Here is a 26671-nt window from a genome sequence, read left to right on the forward strand (position 1 = left end):
AAAACACACACCAGTTCTGGGTTTGCTTTTCACAAGAAGCATTGCCTGATGGGAATGATGCGTCGCACAAAAGAGCTCTCAGAAGACCTACGATTAAGAATTGTTGACTTGCATAAAGCTGGAAAGGGTTATAAAATATCTCCAAAAGCCTTGTTGTTCATCAGTCCACGTTAAGACAAATTGTCTATAAATGGAGACAGTTCAGCACTGCTGCTACTCTCCCTAGGAGTGGCTAATCCTGTAAAGATGACTGCAAGAGCATAGCGCAGACTGCTCAATGAGGTGAAGAAGAATCCTAGAGTGTCAGCTAAAGACTTACAAAAGTCACTGGCAAATGCTAACATCCCTGTTAGCGAATCTACAATACGTAAAACACTAAACAATGGATTTCATAGGAGGATACCACAGAGGAAGCCACTGCTGTCCAAACAAAGCTTTGCTGCAGGTTTACAGTTTGCACAAGAGCACCTGGATGTTCCACAGCAGTACTGGCAAAATATTCTGTGGACAGATGAAACCAAAGTTGAGTTGTTTGGAAGAAACACACAACACTATGTGTGGTGAAAAAGAGGCACAGCACACCAACATCAAAACCTTATCCCAACTGTGAAGTATGGTGGTGGGGGCATCATGGTTTGGGGCTGTTTTGCTGCATCAGGGCCTGGACGGATTGCTATCATCAAAGGAAAAAATAATTCCCAAGTTTTATTGTTGTGACTTAGATGATGATTAGATCAAATTTTATGACCAATTTGTGCAGAAATCCATGACATTCCAAAGGGTTCACATACTTTTTCTTGCAGCTGTACATGCTGCCCCAAGTAAGAAGACCCTCTTCAGTGAGGCCGCCTTTGTGCATACACATTAGAGAACAATAAAAATGTGATAGAGGGACCATTGGGGACATTGATTATGATATGCCATTCCATCTACTTTCAAATCTTCTTTGTAACGAGGAATTGAAAAACTTCTTTAGCCTTCCTTTAAAAATAAAGTCACACTTTCAGTCAGTTTACGTCAATAAATTCAGCTTTTGGTTTGCAATCTGTTCTTTATTATTCCATTTCATCCACAGACCATTTATCGCGTCACTGAGGGGAAAAATAGAGGTTGCACATATATATATATATATATATATAGATATATTTAATTTATATATATAAAGGTGTATCTATAACATCTCTGATACAAAGTGTAATAAATGTATAACTTAAAAATACACACAACACACAGGAAACAAATTCCACCATTGCAACTCATTTACAACAGTGGCCCAAATATTTCGAAAAAAAAAAAAAAAACAATGAATTTCAAAGTGACGTCAGTGATGCTATCATTCTCATACACTTTTCTCTACACTGGATTTTGTAAAGACACAATTCTAGGCTTCAGTCAAGACCTCAGAAGGGTATTGGACCTTGTGACTGATCACATTTGAAAGAGCTTTCTATATTGCCATAGTGGTCAATCAGCTTCTCCTTTTTTATTTTTTTAATATGTCTGAAAGAAGAAGTAGATTGGTTACTACAGGTGTGACAGGCGCATCTTTGACAGACTTGGAGTGGGACTTGTTATGTGGACATAAAGTGCTGGAACGAGACAAGTTAAATAACAGAAGACAAGTGTGGTAACCATTCTAACCTATGGCGGTAAAGCACACAATGAAGATGGTGGTAGGCTATGAAGACAGGAATGCCACTGGGGCTCATGGCTGTTAGATGGCCCCCACATCACAATGATTTGGTCGTCTAACATTAACGTGTTCCATCTGTCCAGCGTCTGAAATGTCGTAGCTGGTCTTGTACTTGGCCAGGATCTTCATCAATGGTCGCAGCTTCAACCACCACTGCTCTTTTGGAATTCTGTGTCTGTTATGAAAGAAGGGATTCTGCATTATAACTGTTCTGAAAACACGAATTCCATAAGACGCTAGCTTTAGATGCAACTCCAATTTCAACAGGATTCTGTCATGCAGCACAACTTAGAAATTGACCATGTAAATAAACTCACCTATTTCAGGACAGCATCCAGATAGGATATTATAGCTCAATATGGCTTCTTAAAATCATACAAATAAGAGGCTCAATAGTGAGAGTCCATAAGAACTTTTTACCAAAAGGGGTAAAGGCTGACTTAGCTTGTTGAAGCTATACTTTAATGGCCAAAAGTATGTGGACACCTCTCCATATACCTGAGTTCAGGTGTTTCAAATAAAGGCTATTGTTAATGCTACAGCATAAGCAGACCTTTTAGACAATTATGCACTTCCAATCTTCAATCTTCCAATCTTGGATTCAATTTGCATGACAAGGGGGTGCGTGGCCGACCGGGCATGTGAGAAGACATAGCTCACGGAGCTCCCGACATTAATCCTCTAATATTATCCTTTGCCTGGCCAGATTCCCTTATTTTGTGGTCTGATCTTTCTCAGGGGGTCCCTCTGAGCCTTCTGCTGCCTCTTGCTCCTGCTTACCTGAAGTCCTGGACCGTGGCGAGAGCTCCGCTCCGCCGGACCACCATCCAGTGCCATCCTGCCTCTGCCTCACACCATCGGGCCCCAGCTCACCTCCCTGAGGCTCTCTTACCTGCCTGCCGCGCAATCCTGCCTGTAGTTTTTGCGGGGGACCGCGAAAAACGAAGATCCGGATCGGGGCCTAGTTACAGGCCGAAGACGCGGCCTTTCCTGCGGCGGGCGGCCAATCGCAGCTCCGCCGGACCGCCATCCTGCCTCTACCTCACACCATCGGGCCCCAGCTCGCCTCCCTGAGGCTCTATTACCTGCCTGCCACGCAATCCTGACTGTAGTTTTTGCAGGGGACCGCGAAGAATGGAGATCCGGATCGGGGCCTAGTTACAGGCCGAAGCCGCGGCCTTTCCTGCGGCGGGCAGCCGATCGCGGCGGCGCCTCAGCGGACGTGGACCAGGTAAGCGGCTGTACCCCATCCTTTGCCCGCTATTCACCCTAGACTGATCCTTATTTTGGGCCCTCCCTGTCTATACCCTACATGTCCCAATTTGCATGACAAGAGACTGTGAACGCCTCTCAATGAAGCCGGTTCACATATCTCTGGGGCAGCCACGGAGCACACTGCAGAAGGGTCCTGTGAGTCTTTGGCTCCGTTTCAGGTCCAAATTCAGGCAAAAATTCAGACCTGAAGTGGTGATCAGGGGACACACCGGACCCCCTGCTGCGAGACGCGTTGCGTAGATAATGTGAACCCAGCCTTAAGGATAAGTTCACCTTATTTATTTGCCCATATTTAGGGCATAACACGTTACTCTGGAGTAGTCCCCCTGCACTACTCCAGTTCACCCCCTGTGACAGAGGGTGGAGATTCCTCGCCCCATTCCCCTGTCACATTTTAAAAGCAGCCAACACAGCCTTTTTTATTCATTCACAGAGTTATGTGAATGAATGAACTACAAGTCCCATATTCCACAGCGGCAGGTGGCTTGTAGTTCTCAATGAACTACGAGAGCAGTGATGAGCACCATTGTTCATTGACTCTTTCTGCACTTCAGTAACTGTCTGCCTGGAGGTACAGTCAGAAGGCTGCACTGAGAATCCGCAGGAGCCTTGCATTGATTGTGGTTGTAATGATTTCCAGGCTGCAGTGTAAAAAATAATAAATGCACATTTTGTGACCTGCAAAATCATGTGCATTTCTTCTTTTTTTTTTTTTTTTTTTTTTTAAAGTTGAACTTATCCTTTAATGTAAGAAACTCCTCAGTTATTTTTTTAATGGACGAAAGGGAAAGCAATAAAACAAGAAAAACAGGGGCTTCCATTGCTGCCCCCCCCCCCCCTTGTAGTAAATGCTTGTTGCCTGGCCTAATGATTTCAATACTTTTTGTAACTAGCATGGAGATAAGTGAGAAATTCCTCATCTGCACAAGGTCAGTGAAGCCTTTGCAGCAGCGTGACAGGTAAGGGAGTAGTATTCTTCAGAGAGACGGACAAGAAGCAAAATGACAGAACAAAAACAGGATCCTAGGAACCCTACACTAGTCCATCAGGATGTAGTTGGCTCTCAGTACTTACTTGAAGTCAGTTTCATCTCTCAGTTGCATAACTGGCTGGAAGACGAGGGCACGCCTGCGCATTCCTAGCAGGCAGACGCTGTCCTCTGTGTTAGCAAATACTCTTCCTGCAATGGAAAGAAAACATTATAAAGGAGCTGCAAACAGAACAAGGCCATTGCCAAGTCTGACAGTTTTATGCATTCTCACTACACTTCCATTAAGGTGGAAAATGTTCTATGGGGGGGGGGGGGGGCTGATCATCTATTGGAAAGTGCAGGGCTTAGTGATTAAAAGACATGATTATTGTTTTTTTTTATTACTGTTCACTCACACCACACAGTACTGGGCAAATCTAATGTATAGCACATAAGAAAATACGACAATCAGTAGACTTCATTTTGAACCACAGTTAGGGAGACACTGTCAGCCAGAAAAAACTTTTCAGCTTGTTCACATAAATGACATGTTCATGGTAAGCACCTACTGTGGCTGCTCTTGTGTATTAATTTGTGTCACTAAGGCCTCATTCACACTGGCATTCCTGCGTTTACCTTTTCTAAACGCAAGAGAAGTGATCTGGGGATTATAAAGTTTTATGCCTCCCAGGTCTTTTTTTTTTCCTGTATTTAGATGTTCCTGCTTTAAATCAGGCTTAGGCGCATCCAATGGTACACCAATGCAGCTCCCATGCACAAGTGTTGCAGCGCACCAACGTGCACAGTTATGTATTACCATGTGTTGTGGTGTGCTGTACAGAATAAAATGCTGCATGTCTGTTTTTTTTTGTCTGTTTTGGTGAATTTGAAGCTCATTTTTTTAATAAGCTGCATTAAAGCTGAATTCCACAAATTTAGCAACTCTGTAAAAAGTGCAGGTACACCACATGAGTTAAGTTCTAATAAGTGTCTGTCACTTGTGGGCTTATCTCCATTATTTACATCCACCAGGTTTATGCCTATAGAGTCTGTGGGAGAGGAGAGAAGCAAAGACAACAGGTATGTCCACCCCTTCCATTTGCTGCCCACTCACAGAAGCCTTTGGTCTTTGTGAATTAATTCACACAATACAAAGGCTTCTGTGAATGGGCAGGAGGAGCGGAGGGGCAGGCATAGTAGCTGCACCAACATTCTACACTTTAAGGGGCTAAGTCCAGTCAGAGCTCTGGAATCTATGCCGGTGAAGCACAATAAACTTGTCGTGTGTGTGTGTGTGTATATATGTATGTATGTATGTATGTATGTATATATATATATATATATATATATATATATATACATATATACATATACATATATATATATATATATTGTATATATTATATATCTATCTCTCGCTCGCTCTCTCTCTCTATATTCCTGCAGTCTTTTGGGACCTGTGATGTATCCCAGAAGACTGCAAGGAGGGAGGGAGTGAAGAACTTCTGCCAGGATCACCTAGGCGATCTGAGTGAAAGTGGAAGCAGGTACCTGTCAAACCTAGGTCCCTGCTCCCCCCACCTCCCCAGAAAAAAACAACATGCCAAACGCGGCAGAGGAGGACCTAAAGTGGAACTTGCCCTATTGGGTAGAGTCCCACTTTAACACATAGTACCTTTGCTTTTTACAAAGTTGCTGAATTCCTGGAATTCAGCTTTAATGAAAAATGCATTGGCAAAGTGTGAAGGAGCCCTAAAGGCAGTGAACTGAATCATCTTTCCAATCTACACAGAATCTTCTTGTAAATAACTAAAGTCCATGCCCACCGCATATTCCATTACAGGTACAGTAAAAAAAAATAATAATAATACAATATATATATAAGAATTGGGCTTATTACACATAGCATTTTGTGCATTTCTTTCCTCCAAGTGACTCTAAGATGATTGGTGCCTATCTAGTTATATAAATCTATGTTGAGAATATTAGTGATTTTTTTTCTTGGTTTGTGAATAACATACAGTACCAGCTACCAAACACTAAAGGGATGTTTTATTGTTGTACCATTGTATTTCATATACTGTATGTTACTTTGCAATAATATTATGGATATGATCACGGTTACACCAAGAAATAAGGAAACATTACCTTCCTCTAAGTATCCCGAGTAGCCATCAAAGTAAAGACAATGTAAAAGCAAAAAAGAAAGTATATTTAGCTAATGACTTTACTAGTATCTAGAAGCCAGCGGCATGCAATGTGTGCGAAGCAGTCTTGCAAAACATGGGAGGGAAGCAATGTGTATCAGGCACAATATATTCAATGTGGGTTCAGACAGTAAAACAGGGGATTATTCAATAGAAATTACAGTACAATTGGAAAGGGGGTTCCACTTTTATTTAGGAATAAAAAGCAGGCACATCAGACAGGCATTGTACTGCCCTGAAATGAGGACAACGTCAGGGAGGCCAGTGGCAGCCACTATTGCCGGCGCAGAACCTTGACTGTGACAGCTGATCTGATTGGCCAATGCCAATGTATAATGCAAAGGTCTATCCATTTCTTTTTTTTTTTCTTTTCTTTTTTTTTTTTTTTAGCAAAATAGGAAAAGACTGTTTCTATTAGGAGATAAAAGACAATACCAAAAAAAAGATACGGCATTCATTATGGCTAAAGGAAAGGCTGAAGAATATGTAGAGAAAGCTATTGCTAATCAGACCTACTGTAAGTTACCTTTTCTATAACAGTCTTTCAGCTTCCGTGAAATCCACTGGATGGCTTTGGCTGAGATTTTTGTGCCGAAGTTCCTGTCGAACGGTGACGGTGCTCCTCCCTGTAATCATTACATTCTGTGTCACTAAAGCTGTGATTGGTGTTTGAAAACAAAATGACACTCACATGTTCCCACACTGTACTACAACCTGCTGATCGGTTTAAAATTTGGTTTATTAATTACAAGCCGTGATGTGTAATTACCTTTATAGAAAGATTAAAGGGAGCCGCTGAGGACAAGTCACTAAGATGTAATATGCACGCAGGGCAGAAAAGACTTTCAGACTTCACTGGCTGCATGATTGTTCCAGGTGTCACACAACAAAGCAAAGAAGGATTAGTATGAAAGTCCCTGAGCCTTTCACAAAGTCAGTAAGCGCAGCTGCCATCTGTCTCTTTTAACTGGTTTAAAGAAGAGCTCTGGGCAATTTTTTTTTCTAATGCAGTAGGGCTGTGCCTGCACTGCATGGGTTAACTGATCGTTTTGTCCAAGAGTGGAAGGAAAAGATATATTTACCCGAATCCTCAATCCTCCGAAAAAAAGCACTCCTCCAAGTCCACTGGTGGACTGTTTCTGCATTCCTTACGTCCAGGAACACTCCATTCACAAGAACCAATCTTGTGCTCAGGGAATCTGAGGATTAGGTAAGTGTATCTCTGTTTTGCAATCCCCAAGACAAAAATAAGCAGTTAACCCATGCAGCGTAGGCATAGCCTCCCTGCATGGGAAAATAGAAACTTTGCCGGAGTTCTTCTTTAAAGTTTTCTGCCGAACATTTTCACCATATTAAAGTTTCACGGTGCGATTCCTGAGGATACAATAATAAATGTCCTTGATTTGAGGGCTTGCAGTCTACATTATGCACAATTGCTAGCTCACAAACCTGGCTGTTCCTGACAGCTCAGTACCCCAATGGGAAGTCAATCAAAGAGCTTCCACATCATGTGCTCACTCAGTCAACTATGAGCTAGTGATCACATGCAGGATATAGACTTGACAAAATAGGACTACAGCCTGCAGATGGCACTTCAGCCCGAAGGTGGCAATGGTCATCTGTTTTATACTGGAAATGTCAGACACAATTGCAGTATTTAAAAAAATGCTAAATCAACCCCTTGGTGCCGACGTCACACAAATATGCGGCCCCACTGCACTGGGCTTTTTGCTGTGGGGCGGCATATCTGCATACCTCTATTTGTGGTGGGAACGCGCCGCATGGTGCTCTCCCAAGACAGTGACTGTGGTCTCACCATGAGCCCCAGGCCCCATTCTAATGATTGGGACCCAGAACAACTGATTCCGGGTTATACCTGGTTGTACTGTCACTTGCACGACTGGTATGGCGTAGGTCCTCGGGCCCCCCCAGGAACTGCTCCTGGATGTAATGGGCTGAGGAACTGGATGGCGAGGGGTGGGCTTTCTCTCCTGGGTTTTTATCTGGCTTTTGTGGCGAGCCTGTCCCCAGTTGTAGGTAAGCTCTCTCTAAGCTGTCCAGGTTCTGATGTCTGCTGGTGGGGATAGGCTACACTCGGTCTGGCCGGGGGCTGAGATTGAAAAAGCCCGTAGTATAAGTGCCCCTGGGGTGGCAGCCCAGGGGTGCCTTAATTTCTCACTGGTGAGGGGCAGCTCGCTGTGAGTTCTTTTGGCACCTTGGTCACTGCACTATGCACACCTTTTTCACACCTGCCTCTTGGGACAGGCCTTTTGGCTTGCACCAGAGGAATTTTTTATTCCGGCTGGAAGGCCTGCCTTGGTTCCTCACATGGCACCATTGCACTTTCCCCACTTCCCCTTCCCCACTTCTATGTTTTGTTTGTCCTTTTCTTTGGAGTCCGTCACCTGCACTATCACCTTTGTTTTCTTTATTTGCACAGACTGGAGTGTGTGGGTCCTCGGGCCCTGCCTTAAGTCTTGGGAGGGGGTGGATATGGCCTTTTGGCTTAGTTCGCCCTCTCCCATGGGGTCTCCCTTCGGGGGAGCCCTACTTAGTACTCGGTGGGGGCTGTTTCGGCAGTCCCCCTGAAGAACGGGGTCTGTCTGGTTTCGGCCAGACAGACCATGAGTACCTTATGTCCCTGTCAGGAGCCTTGCGCCCCGGGGGATTGAGGTTTTGGGTCCTACCTCTTCGGAGGAAAGACCATACGTTGTCGCACACCCTGTGCTTTTTTGTGTTACTCACTTTGTGTGTGTGCACTTTTTTATGCACCGGGTGGAGTCTTTTGAGTGTGTTGCACACGCTACGGGCTTTAAAAAAAAAAAAAAAAAAAAGTAGGTCCTCGGGCCTGCCCTGAAAGTCTTGGGAGGGGGTGGATATGGCCTTCTGGCTTAGTTTGCCCTCTCTCATGGGGTCTCCCTTCGGGGGAGCCCCACCAAGTACTTGGGGTGGACTGTTTCGGCAGTCCCCCTGGAGAACGGGGTCTGCCTGGCTTCGGCTGGGTGGACCAAAGTGAGTACCTCAGTCCCCGTCAGGAGCTTCGCGCCCCGGGGGATCAGGGTCAGGGCCCTTCCTCTTCGGAGGAGGGCTATGTGTACGCCTTGTGCACTTTTTGTGTGTCTCACGTTTTGCGTGTGTGCACTTTTTTATGCACCGGGTGTAAGTCTTTTGAGTGTGTTTCACACACCACGAGCTTTAAAAAAAAAAAAGTGTTCAGTCACTGTGATCTCACCCCCGTGTTTTCTGTCTCTGTGAATGTACGAGAAAGATACACTGTATCTTTATCTGTCATTGCAAAGTTAGAAAAATAATAATGGTTAAAAAATACATATATATATTTTTTTTAAATACCTAAATCAATACCAGATCAGTATTTTTTTTTTAATTAGTATCAGTGTCAGTTATCGTCAGTGTTTTTTAGGTAGGATAAAAAAAAATGTGTACTATTGTTTCTGGACTGTACTACGAGTACATACCATAAGTAACTTAAAAAAAAAAAATAAGGAGATATCTATTACCATTTACCACCAAATGAAAGCCCAATTTGTAGTGAAAAAAATGTGGTTTAATCCACCTGGATGCACAAAGTAGTTGTGATGATATGTACAGTTATACTAATAGATGTCAAAGTTGCAAAATTAGGCTTAGGTATTAAGATTTTTTTAGGCGCAAAGCATTTAAGAATAGAAAAAAAATATATATATGTTTTATTATTATGCATTCCCCACCCTAAAATCAGTTTCTTTTTCAAACTGTGTACCAAATAACAGAGCCCTTATATGTCCTTAAAAATTTTGAACATTCAGGTATGCAAATTAGTGGTAGAGTTGTCAAATTTGTCGACACAAACTTATTCAGAAGTGGCTTAGAGCCGGTTTACAGGCATACAGGAGGAAAGACTGCCTCCTCCTGCACTTCTGTTTTCCAACCCCTGGGGGAATTTTTTTTATCCCAATGGGGAATTTACATTAAACTACCACAGCCACGTTTGACATGCAGTTGCAGTGTGGTCCTCCTGACTTCAGTGGGCTAGTTTAATAGGCAGTGCCACCTGTGAAAATTGACATGCTGAATAAAAATTGCCACATTGCGAAGCATCACGGCCATAGCAATGTAAACAGACCCAAGTGGCCGCTATGTCACACTGTAGGTGGACAGCTAAGGGGATGGTAAAAACTAGGAAAAATCAACTGTATTAACTGGCCCCGACTGCACATGTGTGCTTAGTCTGAGAGTACAGCACCTGCTGCATGTGTCCGAGTACATTCTTTCTGCAGTCAAAGACGCCTTTTCCCTCCTCTGAGTACAGCTGGTAGATGAAATCCGTGGTGTAGTTCTCATTGGAGTTTTCATTCCTTGTTAAATAAAACATATATATATTATTCCATGTGAGCACTACATAAAAAAAGAAAAGTTAGGACACTTTATTGTAAATATTGGAACAGATAGTGAGTCTCACGAAATGTCTGTATTGCCCATAGGAACAAATCACATTGTTGTGATTGTCTACTAGAAAAGTGAGACTTTAGCTGACCATAGATGGGTCAGTTTTTTCGTTTAATTTGTGAACTGAACAAAAAACTGACCCGATTCTCCCATCCACAAATTTGAGGTGGATGGGGGAATCCTCCCAGATGTGTCATTGCAATTTGACTATGGAGGGGACTACTTCACCTTCAGAATACACACATCAGCGCTGCAAGGTGTAGCTATAACCTGTAGGGCTGATCGAGAAGAAATATTCCAGCAGGGCAGTTGTACAGAAGTCAACTGGCAGAGCAACTTCTGTACAACCACAGTACCCATACATGGATCGAAAATTCAGTCAGACCTTGCTGAACCGGCCAAATTTCAATACATCTATGAGCAGCTTTAATTAAAAGGGTCCAGAGATAGCAACCCTGATGGGGAGATCTCAGTGCAGGTGTCAGAAATGTTAGACACAAGCAGAGGGCAGAATCAAGGTAGATCTACCCTCCAAATTTCACTTAGAACAGAAGAATCCATTTTTTGAGTAAATTGGCCCTTGAAATCAGCTTTCTTGACTCCAGTATAGACCACAACCTTCCCCACCACCCCGTCTAGAGTTTCCCACCTGCAGTCCCAGGTTTTTATGCTGCTGCTTTCTGTACCTTAGTACAAGGCCTCTCTGGATGGTTGTCTTCATCTTTTCTGTCAAATGCTCTACATTTGCCTAGAAGATTAAATAATAATGCAGATATAATAAAGAGACATTATAGGCAGACCTAAACTATATTTCTAATAATGTGCAGGTAAAAGCAGGTGACCCTGGGCCAGAATTTGTATATCACCGGTGTCCAACATCACTGTGATCTTATCTTGTAACCATTTTCCTGTACATTTTCATTCATTGAACCTTTATGTATGTACACAGTAATACATTCCCAGTCTTCCCAGTATACTGCCTAAGCCCTGTTAACACTTTTTACTTTCACCATCTTAATCTAAGGTATAAGAACCAAATAGGTTTAAATAACTGAAGGAGATCATATGTTTTTTGGATATCCCCGCCATAGTTTATTAAAAACAATGGGATGTATGGCATATTGGTTTTTTACTTTTTGGGCCGTTTAAAAGTGCCTAACTTGAAAGTAAGCCCAGAACAGTATGTTCTCTGATGGGGATATTGAAGATACTGCAACTCTATCAAAAAAAGTCCTTTATTGAAGAAAAGCCTCACCAGAATCTTAGATTTGGGCCAATGTTCCTCTTGAAATATTCCAGTTAGACCCAGTGGGAATTTCGGGTTGAAATGAATTTGAGACATCAGATCCCATAAGGATGAGATAGAGGCTGCATTTCATGCTGCTTAAATTTTTTAGATGGTGGTCACCACAACAGGTGTCCTCTCTTAAAGATCAACCTTCACCCCTTGTTTTAGTGCCAACTCTCAGTGCCGGTTCACACTAACGCGACACGACTTCGGGGGCGACCGGGGGCGACCTGTTAAAGTCCCGTGCACCGCGACCTCGGCGTGACTTGCACGGACTTCATATAATGAATGTCTAAGCAAGTCGCTCCGAGGTCGCCCCGAAGTAGTACAGGACCCTTTTTCTAAGTCGGAGCGACTTGTGTCGCTCCTATTAGAACGGGTCCTGTAGCAGTCAATGACCGCGACTTGTCAGGCTGACAAGTCGCCTGACAAGTCGCGGTAGTGTGAATGGACTCTCAGAGTATGGCCAGCTTTAGACGGTGGTCACCACAACAGGTGTCCTCTCTGAAAGATCTACCTTCACCCCTTGTTTTGGTAACAACTCTAAAATGTTGTATTTACCCCCACTTTTTATTTTGGTAACAATGGTCAACAGAAAAAATAGAGAGTGTGAAACTACCTAGTGGGAACACAGATAGCAAATTAAATTTAACCGGGGGTCTAATCCTTCCCTGATCTATTCAAAATGTAAAAAAAAAAAAAGCATTGGCTTTATATACACGTTGATTTAAACACTGCAGAAGAATTCAAAATATGCACTCTGTAAAAATACACTTATCGTTAAACTCAAACCCAACACCAAAAATTCCTTAAAATCGCAACAAAAACTAGTAATACAAAATTCTGTGTGAACAAACACAAAAAAATCCTGTAGGTTTTATAGTTAGCATATAGATAATTACCTGGAGCTCCCGAATATCAAATTGCTCCTCAAAAATGTAAGCAGCATCAGCGCCTGCGGCAAGGCCACCCATGTTGGCCAAGTATCCACAATATCCGCCCATTGTTTCAATGATGAAGACTCGCCTCTTTGTTCCACTGGCAGATTGTTTGATGCGATCACATGTCTGATGAAAACGTGGATGGGATTAATATCATTCTAGTTAGCGTGTACAGATAATGACCACATCATGCAATATCAGCATACACACAGAGTGTAAACTGTATAGATGGGTGTGCCTATGTAGGGAACTAAGGTAATCAAATACATATCACTGAAAGACATTGATCTGGAAGTATGACGTCTGGATGTTTGGACTTGTCATATGGTGATATTTGTGGGTGGATTGATTTGCAGTGTTTATCTGTTAACTTGCTATAGTATTAATAATTTTGTTCAGCCAATCTGTTGATTTGCCTCTGCCATGGTTTACAGCCAGCCTGACTCCATTTTGTGTTCTAGATGTGTAGCTTCCTGTGTCACCTACCATTAATAATCATTATCAACACAATGGTGATGTCCACTGTGTGCTCCTGGGGGCTGCTTCCCCTATGCCTACTATTCATCCCCAGCTGTTAGTGCCTGTAATTATATAAAAGTATATTACACTAACAGCACTGTGCATTGTGATGGAGGCTTACTGGCTTCTAATGTAGATTGTACAATGTCCCACTTGCTCCTGTTGGCTGACATCACTCATGACAATCCCAAGTTTACAGTCAGGATTTACCCAGATGCCTGGACCAGCAGCTTGCTCAGCCTCTCAGCGAACCACGCACCCTGCACAGCCTTGCGCTCCAGTGAGCGGTGGAGGGCAGAGCTGAGAACCGGTGACCGACAGTTACCAACTCACTGTAGACTGAGAACCAAGTGATCAGCAATCTTTGATCGCTCAGTTCTCAGTCTTAGAAGCTGCAGGGGACAGATGCAGCATTGGACTAATGCTGAATTTCACTTAGGTGAGTTTATTTTGTTTTTAAGAACCCCATAAATCTTTTTGAAACCACCATGTTAGGGAAGGTCAAATCTCCCCCTGAGAAAATAGGGCCCATTTACACCTAGCCAGTACAATGTGAAGTGTTTAACACTAAGTATACTTGCTTTGAGGCTGCCCATTCATTTGAATATGGTGGCAGGAAACAAGAATGGACTGAAAACTGAAAATGCACTATTTTTGGTAATGCAGCACATGGTAGTGCATTGCCGTGCACTGCAAATCAGGTCTGTTCCCTTAAGGCTGGTACACATTATGAGAAAATCACACCACACCTATGCCTGCCTTTCTATGTGCTATAGTAAGTTTCTGATGCTACCTGACGCAGAGCTTCCATTTTTTAATTACTTTTCAACTATTTTCAACCCCCCCCCCCTTTTTTTTCCCCATCCATTAGATTTTTTCAATTCTTTTTTATGTGTATTTACAGATTCACTCTAATGGGTAAACCATCCCTATTGCTATTTATGGTCCCTGCATATGCGGGGGTTTATAGCTAAGCTGCACCTGGTTCGGCTTGCTGGGTGTGCAAGTGCATCTGGTTGGAATACGCTATTATCTTACGTATGTTTCTCACATGATGATCCTCTGTAAGTATGTATTACATGTCTGTTCCATTGTGATATACCTGTTTTGTTTCAATGATTATATACCTTATTTCTGAATATTGTACAATTCTATTGTAGACCTTTGCGCCCTTCTCTCCCCCTGAGGAAGGAGTAAACATTTGCCTCTGAAACATGTTGGGCTGTTTGGCGAACACCTCTCTGAATCTGGCCTCCTACCACATATTGACCAGCTTGGTGTCCTAACAGATCCGAGTTTCAGGGTGCTCTACGTTCACAATGATATGTGTCATCATATTATATGGTTTTATGATGTTATTGTTCTATTACCCTTCAAGGTAATGTTTTTAGACAGTGTTACAATAAAAATTTGGTAAATTTTACTTTACATTTTGTTATACTCTCTACTACTCTTCTATCTACCTTTAAAGTCCCATTTGGGGGTAACAATTTATTCGATTTAGGCTTTCAGGATGTTGGTAGAATTATTTACTCTTGAGAGAGACCAGTACCTATTTGTCCTTTTCCCTCTATAACACTATGAGAAAATCGGGCAAACCTTCATCTGATTTTCCTCCTTGTTTTACAGCAAGTTAGAACCGAGGAAGGAAATAATGTACAAAAATTCTTGTACAACAAAGGCTTTTTTTTTGGTTATTGTTTCTGATCAGGCACAATCTTTTGTTTCTGATTTTTCTTGTATGAAAATTGTACAAAAACGGTACTTATTAAATAAAAATTGTTCGTTCTGTTCACATACAAGGACATTTTAGAGTTAGTCCCTTGGAAATCTTGCTAAGTCTGAATTGAATGTCGAAAGTTGTGTACACACTATTCGCAATTCGAACGATCGTACCTCGTACGGAATTTTTCTTCCGATTTTCTCATAGTGTGTACCCATCTTTAGTGTGTTGGGGTACCATTGAAAACGTGTATGTGTGTTGTTGGTGTGTTTTACCATAATACATATATGTGAATGGGCCCCAAGTGTCTAATACAAAAATGGCTGGGATTGCATTTTAGAATTGAATTAAAAAAATAACTTTTTAGGAAATGTTGCCAGTGATTTTAGACATGATTGAGCATAAAGGAATTTGTATATATACCTGGTTAAAAAAAAAAAAACGTGTTTATTTGCCTAAATGATTTCCCTGAGCCCTGCCTATTGCTTAAACTTTTCCTCTTCAATAAGGATAGGTGGAAAGTGTGAATACAAATGTAAATACTGGAATTAATAGGACCATTTAATGTAATCCCTTCTTACTAGGTGAGCAAACAGATAGTTTTGTATGAGATTATTAACCAGCTAGATGAATGTGTGAGCTGACATGACGTATAACATCTTTATCGGAGCTCTAGATGTCAGCCAAAGGAAATATGACTCATCTCTATGAAGATGATGAAATGTGTCCGGAAATACTTTTCTTTTCTAGGTCATTACTAAAACCTGCCATACATAGCCTACACGGATTATATATACTGTATATCCTCCCACGTTCTGTTGTATTTTACTCATTTCAAACTATTTCATCATGTCATAACATGAGTAGTTTGATTTATAATCAAGGAAGTTACTTTGACAGTGATCTTCCTCATGACAAATAGAAAAAACAGCTGAGTATATTGTAAACCAGGAACAATTACTTTAAGCATTAATTAATAATTAAGAATAATAAAAATGGGAAGCAATCCCGCCCTCCTACTGTGGCGATGTGGTTGCGTAAAGTAGCGTTTATTAATGAGATGGAGGACTTGCTGGCGGCCGATCGGGGCACTAGGGAAGGGTTCCTCAAGCGTTGGTTTTACTGGCATGAGTTCAGCTCGACCACAGAATAAAGGGGACCTTGTCGCATAGCTGACTCGCTCACACTGGATGGCCTTCTCCCCTGATCGCCCCCCTGCCACCCCCCCCTTTCCTGTGTTTGTCCTGTCTTCCCTCTCCTCCCTCCCCCCCTCCCGGTCTTCCCCCTCTTCCAAAGTGGCACTTCCTGCTCTTTGCTCTATCCTTCCTTTACCTGTTTTTTCATTTTTTTCTTTCTCTCCTTTTTTTTTTTAAAAAATTTTTCCCGCTCTTGTAAGGCATACATGACACTACGACCTCTTGTGGTTTCTCGGATTGGTGACCCCGTCAGATGCCCTCCGCACTCCGGTATGCCGGCCACGTGACAGATGCCGGTAGGAGTGTGGGTCTATCTGGGGACCTACCGTCCTGAGACATACTTTGATGCATTGTATATTTTCATTTCTCACATACGGCTATGTTTATATGATTTACGCCTCATGTTACGCTGTTTTCTTGTTACTCGGCTGTATTTTAATTCACTGCCTTAGTTGACTTGTATGCCTTTATCTCCTCAATAAACATTGAATTTGGAAAAGAATAATAAAAATGGATAATGTAATAAAATAATAAAAGTAACATCAAAGCAATACTTTAGGAGTACTCCAATTCTTAAAGTCCCTGGAGCACTGAGGTGCCTCCCTCCTGGATATTAAAATACAGTGCATCCGGAAAGTATTCACAGCTCTGCACTTTTTCTACATTTTTTTATGTTACAGCCTTATTCCAAAGTAGAATAAATTCATTGTTTTCCTCAAAACTCTAAAAACAAGGCCCCATAATGATAACGTGAAAGAAGTTTGTTAGAAATATTTGCAAATTTAAAAAATAAAAAAAATCCCATGTACATAAGTATTCACAGCCTTTGCCATGACACTCAAAATTTAGCTCAGGTGCATCCTGTTTCCACTGATCATCCTGTTTCTACAACTTGATTAGAGTTCATCTGTGGTAAATTCAGTTGATTGGACATGATTTGAAAAAGCACACACCTGTCTATATAAGGTCCCACAGTTAACAGTGCAAATTAGAGCACAAACCAAGCCATGAAGTTCAAGGAATTGTCTGTAGACCTCTGAGACATGATTGTATCGAGGCGCTGATCTGGGGAAGGGTGCAGAAAAATTTCTGCAGCATTGAAGGTCCCAATGAGCACAGTGGCCTCCTTCATCTGTAAATGGAAGAAGTTTGGAACCACCAGGACTCTTCCTAGAGTGGGCTGCCAGGCCTAACTGAGTGATCGGTGGAGAAGGGCCTTAGTCAGGGAGGTGACCAAAAACCCGATGGTCACTCTGACAGAGCTCCAGCGTTTCTCTGTGGAGAGGAGAGAACCTTCCAGAAGAACAACCATCTCTGCACTCCACCAATCAGCCCTGTAGGGTAGAGTGGCCAGACGGATGTCACTCCTCAGTAAAAGGCACATTACAACCCACCTGGTGTTAACTCTCAGACTGACTCTCAGACCATGAGAAACAAAATTCTTTGGTTTGATGAAACAAAGATTGAACTCTTTGTCCTGAATGGCAAGCGTAATGTCAGGAGGAAACCAGGCACGCTCATTACCTGGCCAATACCACCCCTACAGTGAAGTATGGTGGTGGCAGCATCATGCCGTGGGGATGTTTTTCAGCGCAGGAACTGGGGGACTAGTCAAGATCGAGGGGAAGATGAATGCAGCAATGTACAGAGAGACATCCTTGATGAAAAACTGGATCAGATTGCTCTGGATCTCAAACTGGGGCGAAGGTTCAACTTTCAACAGGACACCGGCCCTAAGCACACAGCCAAGATAACAAAGAAGTGGCTATGGGAAAACACTGTGAATGTCCTTGAGTGGCCCAGCCAGAACTCAGACTTGAACCCGATTAAACATATCTGGAGAGATCTGAAAATGGCTGTGCACCGACGCTCCCCATCCAACCTGATGGAGCTTTAGAGATCCTGCAAAGAAGAATGGGAGAAACTGCCCAAAATAGTGTCAAAGGTGCTTTAACAAAGTATTGAGCAAAGGCTGTGAATACCTATGTACCTGATATATATATATATATATATATATATATATATATATATATATATATATATATATACTGTATATATTTTTTAATAAATTTGCAAAGATTTTAAACCAACTTCTTTCATGTTGTCATAATGGAGTATTGTTCGTAGAATGTTGTGGAAAATAATAAATTTATTCCATTTTGGAATAAGCGCTGTGAATACTTTCCGGATGCACTGTAGTCTACCTGTCAATGCTCTGAAGGACTGCACTGAATTTTTATGTTAGGCAAAACCTTTGAATACATTTTTTAAGGTTCATTTATTGCATGCTAAGTAATGCATGTGTGTGACATTTTCTCAACAAAACCAAAGTATTGTCCCTGACAATACCTTTACATTTGTCCCCCACAGTCCCTACACTGTCTTTGCTCAGGTATCATCCTGAGTTATCATTTATTTCTTGGAGTAGGATAGATGACACAGTCAAGTAAATCCTGGTGCTTGCACAATAGTATGGATTTACTAGTGTGTGCACAGATTGTGTAACATAAATGCTGGCTCCTTCTGTTGCATTTTATCCTACAAGATGCCAGAAAGTGAAGCTGGCCATACAGCAGAATTTCCTTCGACTGTTCATACAGAAATTTAGAAAATTAGTTGGGGGATTCCATAGTACCATTATAAAATAAATACATTTTATATGAGCACCCTGAAAAATGTCACTCCCTTGCCATGCCAATGTTTTGAATTATATGTTCAATTTCTGGACACATATGTGCATTACAATAAGTATGATTTTTCCCAGCTGGAAGCCACACTTAGAGTAGAATTTTGTTCTTTCAAGAAAAGAATTTCCATCCTCCGCCTTCAATTTTTTATCACTATGATCAAAAGTTATTTGATTTGACACATTTACCTTTTAGAAAATTAAATGATCATTCCAAAAATTTTCTGAACAAAATTTTACCTGTGTGTGGCCAGCTTTAAATTATGACAGCCCCAGTGAGTAACCAGACTGTTGACATTGCATTTTGCAGAATCAGCCAAGGCATAAATATTGCAGTTTATTCCAAAAATTATGTTGCTGCAATCTAAGGGCCAGTAATTGAGTTTAAAGTATAAGTTCACCTTAACGAAAAAAAATAATAATAAGTGCACATTTGTTTGCAGGTAATAAAATGTGCATTTACTATATATCATTTTTTTAAGGAGCCTGGAAAGCATTGCATTAGCAATCAGCAGATCACTGATGCCATGCAGGTCTCCAGCAGAGTGTTAGTGTAACCTGTCTGGCCATACATCCCATATGGGCAGGCAGTTTCACACTGACAGGAAGAATTAATGAACTACAGAGCGCTCAACAGCGCCATGGTAATTGAGAACTACAAGCAGACAGCCGCAAAGGCTGTTGGTAGTTGTAGTCCATTCATTCACAAAACACCGTGAATGAATGACACAGTCTTGTGGGTGCGTCACAGCTGTCATAGCGAGAGCTCGGATTGCCAAGCCGCTGCGGGAGCGGGAACATGTTCCTAAAATTGGGTGGAGCATATAACATGTTCCCAAAGTTGAACTTATCCTTTAATGCAAATTAGACAGGTCTCTGGATGCCTCCTCCACTGACCACACTGCCAAATGCAGCTGTAATGAAGAGAACTGGTGTTAAATATCTGTGTCCCCTTCAGTGCTCAGTGGTTCCTCCCACTGGCCCATACATCACTACAGGACACAGTAATGACTTAGAGGTCAGTGGGAAGAACCACTGTGTGCATTAGGGGACCAGGAAACTGACACTTCTGATATATCACTTTCTGGAGAGACTTCACTTGGTGATTTCTCTTATTACAGCAGCTTTTGGCAATGTAGACATCGGGAGAGGTAAGTATTTACTGACTTCTTAGCTAGGAACTCTTTTACTGGTACTGGGATTGTAGCAATCTAGTTGCTTCAAAGAATAGCATTATGTTGATGTATGCTGTTGACATTAAGGCTCCATTCACAAACATAATCACAGGACGCCAGTCACCCAAAAGAAGTTCTTGTACTTCTTTTAGGCAACAGGTGACCTGCGATTTTGTTTGCACAATTTTTAAGCGATTTGTCATTGTGACAATAACGTGCGGCGATCGGGGTGCCATCGGAAGTGATGGGGATCGCACGGTCATCCCGTGATTAGTCCTGAGTAAGGATCGCAAGCAGAACTGCTGCAATTCTGCCCATGATCTGGGATGCCTAGATGTGAATGGAGCCTTATAAATGTCTGAACATCAGATTTAATAAATGGTTCCATTTATCCTCAAAAAGAAAGTACAAAATCTAAAATTAATGTTTATGTGTCTGAGACCACTCCTACATCACAAACTCATCCCTAACAAATATTTTTTTATGCTTTGTCTGGTACCATCCTTGAGAAAAGTACAATTAGATGAGACATATTTTGCTTCCCTTTATTGAGATTTATCACTGACCATGTGAATCTTGGCACCTAAAAGGCCAATAACCCTAAAATAACAGCTAAAAAAATGATGAATAACATATTACTGGAAACATTTCAAAAGGTTAAAGCCCAATTGAACTTTCAGTTTAAATTAGCTACATTCCAAGTATATAAAAACAAAAAATGTTCTTACAGTTTGTTTTCTTTCTAAAGCAGCCACAGCCTGAATAGAAAAGCCTGTCCACTGTCAGCATGTTAAAGAGGAAGTAAACCCTCCTCAGGAAGTTGTACCTATAGGTAAGCCTATGATAAGGCTTACCTATAGGTACTGTAAATATCTCCTAAACATGTACCGTTTAGGAGATATTTACCTTTAATGCAGCCAGTGACGTCACTGGCGCATGCGCTCTGAAGGAACGGCTGATCGTGCCGTTCCTTCAGAGCCCCGTGCCGTGACCGTCGGCTCCCGCGCGCGTGCGCGGGAGTGACGTCACCGCGGCTCCGGCCAATCAGATGACCGGATGCCGCGATCCCGGAAGACGAGCGACATTATGTCTTTCTCTTGCAGGTTGTGTAAAAAAAAAAAAAAAATTTTAAACAAGTTTACAACCTCTTTAAAGAGAAGGACCCATGCTCTCTGTGGGGAAGCAGTGGTGTCTCTGCAGAGCTCCAACACAACCCCTGCTGGGACCTCTGCCATGAGACCACTGCTTTAGCACAGAGAGTAAAGGCCCGTACACATGTACCGATTGTCGGCCGTAAATATTCGGCCGACGACCGATCGGCCGATTGTAGGCTTGTTAGTATGATGCTTCCGACAGCCGACAGCGCACTTTCGGCCGAAAAGAATCTGATGTGCATGCTTTAAAATTTTTGTAGGCCAACACCAGAATGGCCGATTGTTCGCCAGTCAGAACAGAATTCGGCCGACAAACAGCAGATTTGCAAGACTGGGCATGCTCAGAAAAGAAAAAACACACGGAAAGTTAACCATCACATGACATCACTTCTGCAGTCGGCTGCTGTTGGCCAACAAAATTCATGTGCAGTCTTTTGCAGTTTTCAACAGACACGACAGCCCTGGACAAAAGACGGCCGATCGTTCGGCCGACGATCGGTACGTGTGTACGGGGCTTAAGGGTTCCACTCTGTAGCATTTTGGCAGGGAGGATGCTTTTCTGCTCAGTGGGGTTGCTTTACTAAAGACAATAAAGCTGTTCACGGCAATGGAAGTTGCACATTGCAAGAGAGCTTTCGCCAGAGCTTAGTGAATGAGGTGACGCTCTGCTGACTTCCATCATCCAATCATGTGGAAGCAAAAATACTGTGTTTTTTATTTTCCCAGCATGTGATTCCTTATTTTTTGCAAAAAAATAATGTCACCACACTCACTAAATCAAACCCCTTTAATTTCGATGCAACTGAAATATATTTATCTGGTTTAAACTGTGGGTTCAGCTTGGCTTTAAAGCCACTTATTTGTGGTAAATGCGGTTGGGGGAAGGATTAGAAGCTCCAACAGGTTGTTATGTCCATGCTATGGCGGAGATTGCGCTCACTACCTATAAGTTCAGAATCTGTAGGAAATTCCCCAATTTTGGACAAAGAAGGCAATAACAATCTAATAGAGGTGATCAACCATTCCTAATTTTAAACAAATTAAACAAAAAATATTCTGCCGAGAGTTGAGTTCAAGTATTCTCCATATAGAAGGGATTGTGGGAAAAAAAAATATGTTCTTACTGCTAACTTCTTTTCCAACAATCTAATAAAATAAGAACTGTTTTAAGCAAATCAGGTCTTTGCAGAAGATCTTGTGGACTGATGTCAAGGTACTGTTCAGGCAGAGCCGTTGTCCTTCAAAGTCTTCCTGAACAGTCTCCACCAGGAAATCCCCCTGGCGCCAATATCTCATCGCTGGTCAGCTGGTTGGTCTGGACTGCAGGGTAACCTCATTACAGCAAACACCAAGTTCAGGCTCCCATAGAGATACCAGGTTAAGTATAAAGATAATTAAAGCAGAACTAGACTGTATCTGAGCACTACAAACTGAAAGCGCTATTTAACTCGTTTTTATTATTCAAAGCAAACTCCCCCATCCATCCATGTCTCCATGCTGTATTTTGTTGAGAATTCACTTAAAAAACACCCCCTAGTATTTTTAGCCGTGACCAGCTTGAGTAAAAGCAGATGATTCATGTAGCATTAACTTTCTGGAATCTATTTGCCCTTAGCTCAGGCATGCAGGTGGGAGGGTGTACCTAACTTAAATTGAATGCAACACATTGTGTTTTTAATACATTTTTACCACGTTTGCATTGCATTTTCCCCATATCACTTCCCACTATTCTAATGATTTTTGTCCAATTTCCAGTGCAAGTTCTCAAGCTGGGGTTCACAGAATTTCATGACAAAGGAAATCACATCATATTCTGACTTCAGTTTGATTTCAGCCCCATAGACTTCTAGGTTATCTCACAGAAGAGTCACATCAGCATAGATAAGCATTCATTTGCAGCTTTGCTTTTCTTTTTTTTTTTTAAAAAAAACCGTCACCTATCCTTCCTGGTCATCCTTGCTGCCTAAAGGCTAGGTTCACACTGAAGCGGCTTTGATCCTTCCTTTGATTGATCGAGGGATTGATTAATGAATCGAAAGGGTCAATTGATCGAAGGAAGGCTCCAAAATTGCAGCTGTATCAAAATCATGGATAAAGGATGACCAGGTAAGAGAGATTAGGGTTAAAAAGAAAAAAAAATAATTCCATAAAAGCATAGGAATACGGGACAGCATCTGCGCTGTGCTTAAACAATCAAAGATGTGAGGCAGCTGGCATTAGAGGCAGTATAGCAGGCCTATATTAAACCTGTATATCAAATGCAGCGTCAACAAATATATAAGTGGCAATAAAATCACAGTAATAATAAATTTAAACAACAAATGGATTCACACAAAGTCCAAAATAAATCCGTATGTGAACATTAAAAAATGAAAACTTAGGAAAGTCTGGTGAAGTCACTCCGGTGAGTACTGGTACAGTATATAAAACGTGTGCAGATAGTTGTCCACCACCTTCAGATAAAGTGCAAACCCACCAGAAATAAGCTAGAGACACTTATTTTTTATATACAGGAGAGACGACAAGACCAAATCGACCCCTTGATAACGTCCTATTGGTCGAAATGCGTGCGGGATATTTGGTACTGACGTCTCACCGCTGAGCGTTTCTGGGTTGTCAGCGGCTATCCATGCGAGTTTTTACTTGTGTTTTACACTGTTTTTATCTGGATAATACTCAAAGTAAACATACTACATTATGGAAAATCCACCTGGGCTCCTGGGGAGCTTTATTTATCCTTAGTGGGAGCCTGCCTCAAGGTACCAGTGGAGACGCAATGCTGCCATGTTTCCAGAGGGATTTCCTATATATCAAAAGGCGCAAATGCTGCTGTCATGGCAGCCATTATTTCTGGTGAGTTTGCACTTTATCTGAAGGTGGTGGACAACTATCTGAACAGGTTTTATATACTGTATCTGTACTCAGTACTCAGAGTGACTACACCAGACTTTCCTAGTTTTTCATTTTTTTCATGTTCACATACGGATTTATTTTGGACTTTGTGGTAAGTATCACATAATGTGGTAGTATGCGATGCATACTAGCACATTATGCATTTATTTTGCAGGGAAGAAAAAAAAAAACGGAAGACTTTACTTCCTCTTTAACCACTTCCGCACTGCTCACTAGAGCTGTACTGCGGCAAAGTGGCTCGATAATGTCTGGCGACATAGACCTACGTCACCAGACATTCTACTCTCTCAGCAGCACGCGCGCGCTGCCGGAGGCTCGCTCCCGCTGTATTCAGTCACAGCGGGAGTCGGGCCAGGTGAGGAGCGGCGGTGATCGCCGCTGCTCTTCCCCGATCGTCGGGGAATCGAGTCTGGAGATCTGCCTGCTTGTGTAAACAAAGCTGGCGGATCTCCTAAGTGACAGGCAGGGTCAGATTGCAGGGTTCATCATAGCTGAACCTGCGATCTGTCCTTGTGTCACATAGTCATTTCCCCCCACACATGTCAGTAAGCACCAGGCATACATTAACCCCTTGATCACCAATAAAAATTAACCCCTTCCCTGCCAGTATCATTTTTACAGTAACAGTGCATATTTATAGCACTCATTACTGTGGTAATGTCACTGGTACCCCCAAAAGTGTCAAAAATGTCAGTCAAGGGTCCGATCTGTCCACCGCAATGTCGCAGTCCCACAAAAAAAAATCGCAGATCACCGCCATTACTCGTTAAATAAAAAACACCAAAAATGACAGAAATCTTTCCCTTAGTTAGTAAACGCAATAACTTTTGCGCAAACCAATCAAAATACGCTTATTGCGATTTTTTTTACCAAACATAGGTAGCAGACAACAAATTGCCCAAAAATTTAAAAAAATTTTGATTTTTACATTTTTTTGGGGGGAATTTCATATAAAAAAATGTGAAAAATATTGTTATTTTTTCAAAATTTATGCTCTTTTTTTGTTTATAGCGCAAAAAGTAAAAATCGCACAGGTGATCAAATACCACCAAAAGAAAGCTCTGTTTGTGGGGAAAAAAATGACGTAAATTTCGTTTGGGTACGGCAACGCACGACCGCGCAATTGTCAATTAAAGTCGCACAATGCCGAATCGCAAAAAGTGGCCCAGACGTAAGACAGCAAAATCCTCCAGTGGTAAAGTGGTTAAATCTATTATTACTGTGATTTAATTGTCACTTATATAATTGTTGGCGCTGCATTTGATATACAAACATAAAAGAATAGCAATGCTTCTTCTGTGAGATAGCATAGAAGCCTATGGGGCTGAAATCACACTGAAGTCCACCAGGAACCTTTTCCAAAACGGCACTGTGCTGAGTTGATTAGAAGGGCACCATTAAATATAATGTGATTTCCCTTGTCATGCGATTCTGGGTTTGAGGACCCACAGGTGCTTTGCATTTTCCATGCGTTTTTAATGCAGTTCCTAATCATTTCAATGGAGGGATGTGTTTTTGGTGCAGTTTTCTTTACCAGACCAAACATGCACCAAAAATGCAGCAAAGCAGAATTTTTTGAACCGTAGCTAAAGCACAATGGGCCAGTGTGAAGAGCTGCATAGGATTTACAGGGATTATTTTTTTCCGCTTTTCTTATGTTTTTTTTTTTACTGAACAAAAATGGATCAGTGTGAAAGCAGCCTAAGGATTAAAAATCATTACTCTTGATTTTGAGTTTAGTTCCACTTTAAGTTCTTTTTTCACTTTCGGTCTAATTTATACCATATACATTTTATAGTTCATGTTTTTTTTTTTGCCTAGTGGTCCATAAAATACCTACTTGGTTTGAAAGTCAGCACCTTACCTCCACAATGGCATTGAGAGCAGTGTCAGCGCCAAGACTTAGGTCAGTGCCAGGGACATTGTTGCTAATGGTTGCAGGCACAACGCACATGGGGATGCAAAATTCCTCATAAGTGGATCGGGCCTCCGCTAACTCCAGCATACCTTCAAAAGCCTGAGGTGGTATTAGGAATATGTGTTTAGCGAATGGTTAAAGGACGCGGTGTTAGTGGCTCCTTCTGTGTGGTGGGAGATGTGGTTTCCCACAGGCTTTGGGTGTCTACAAGGCAATGCCCTCCAAATCTTGGCCAGTGGTTGGAAGTTGACTGTTGATTCCGCAGTGGCACACTTTACTGATGCAGAAGAGTTTGAGTGCCTAGACTAAAGTGCGTGGCATTGGCGCATTTAAGTTCTGAAGTGGTTTTAGAAACCCCCATGCAGAGCAAAAGTAAAAGTTAACCACAGTTATGGAAAAATCACAATGTTTTAAGCATGGAGATAGTCAGCAAAGGTGGAAAAAGCAATGTTAGTTTATTCTTTCCTAAGATTTCTTTTACTGTTATAATGGATTCATTAGTGCCTTTATTATCTAAAGTCATAGGGAAAAGAATTATTGCTGCTTATTATAAAATTAAAGTGCAAT

The 26671-nt window shown here is 41.8% G+C and overlaps 1 protein-coding gene across 3 annotated transcripts in view; it reads right to left on the minus strand.

Moving 5' to 3' along the window:
- Window positions 1-1131: 1131 nt before the first annotated feature.
- Window positions 1132-26671, minus strand: part of PFKP (phosphofructokinase, platelet) — a 166522-nt gene continuing 140982 nt past the window's right edge. For 2 of the 3 annotated variants that reach the window (XM_082257730.1, XM_082257731.1), the window contains 7 exons: window positions 26051-26203; window positions 12782-12946; window positions 11278-11339; window positions 10389-10500; window positions 6672-6771; window positions 4043-4148; window positions 1132-1868 (listed from right to left, as the gene is read on the minus strand). In XM_082257730.1, the coding sequence (XP_082113856.1) occupies window positions 1715-1868; window positions 4043-4148; window positions 6672-6771; window positions 10389-10500; window positions 11278-11339; window positions 12782-12946; window positions 26051-26203 (852 nt within the window). In that variant the 3' untranslated portion in view covers window positions 1132-1714. The remainder of the gene's footprint in view (window positions 1869-4042; window positions 4149-6671; window positions 6772-10388; window positions 10501-11277; window positions 11340-12781; window positions 12947-26050; window positions 26204-26671) is intronic. The other variant, XM_082257729.1, reaches the window with a different exon arrangement.

Source organism: Pelophylax lessonae (assembly GCF_965119305.1).
Source record: "Pelophylax lessonae genome assembly, chromosome: 5".
Lineage (NCBI taxonomy): Eukaryota > Metazoa > Chordata > Amphibia > Anura > Ranidae > Pelophylax > Pelophylax lessonae.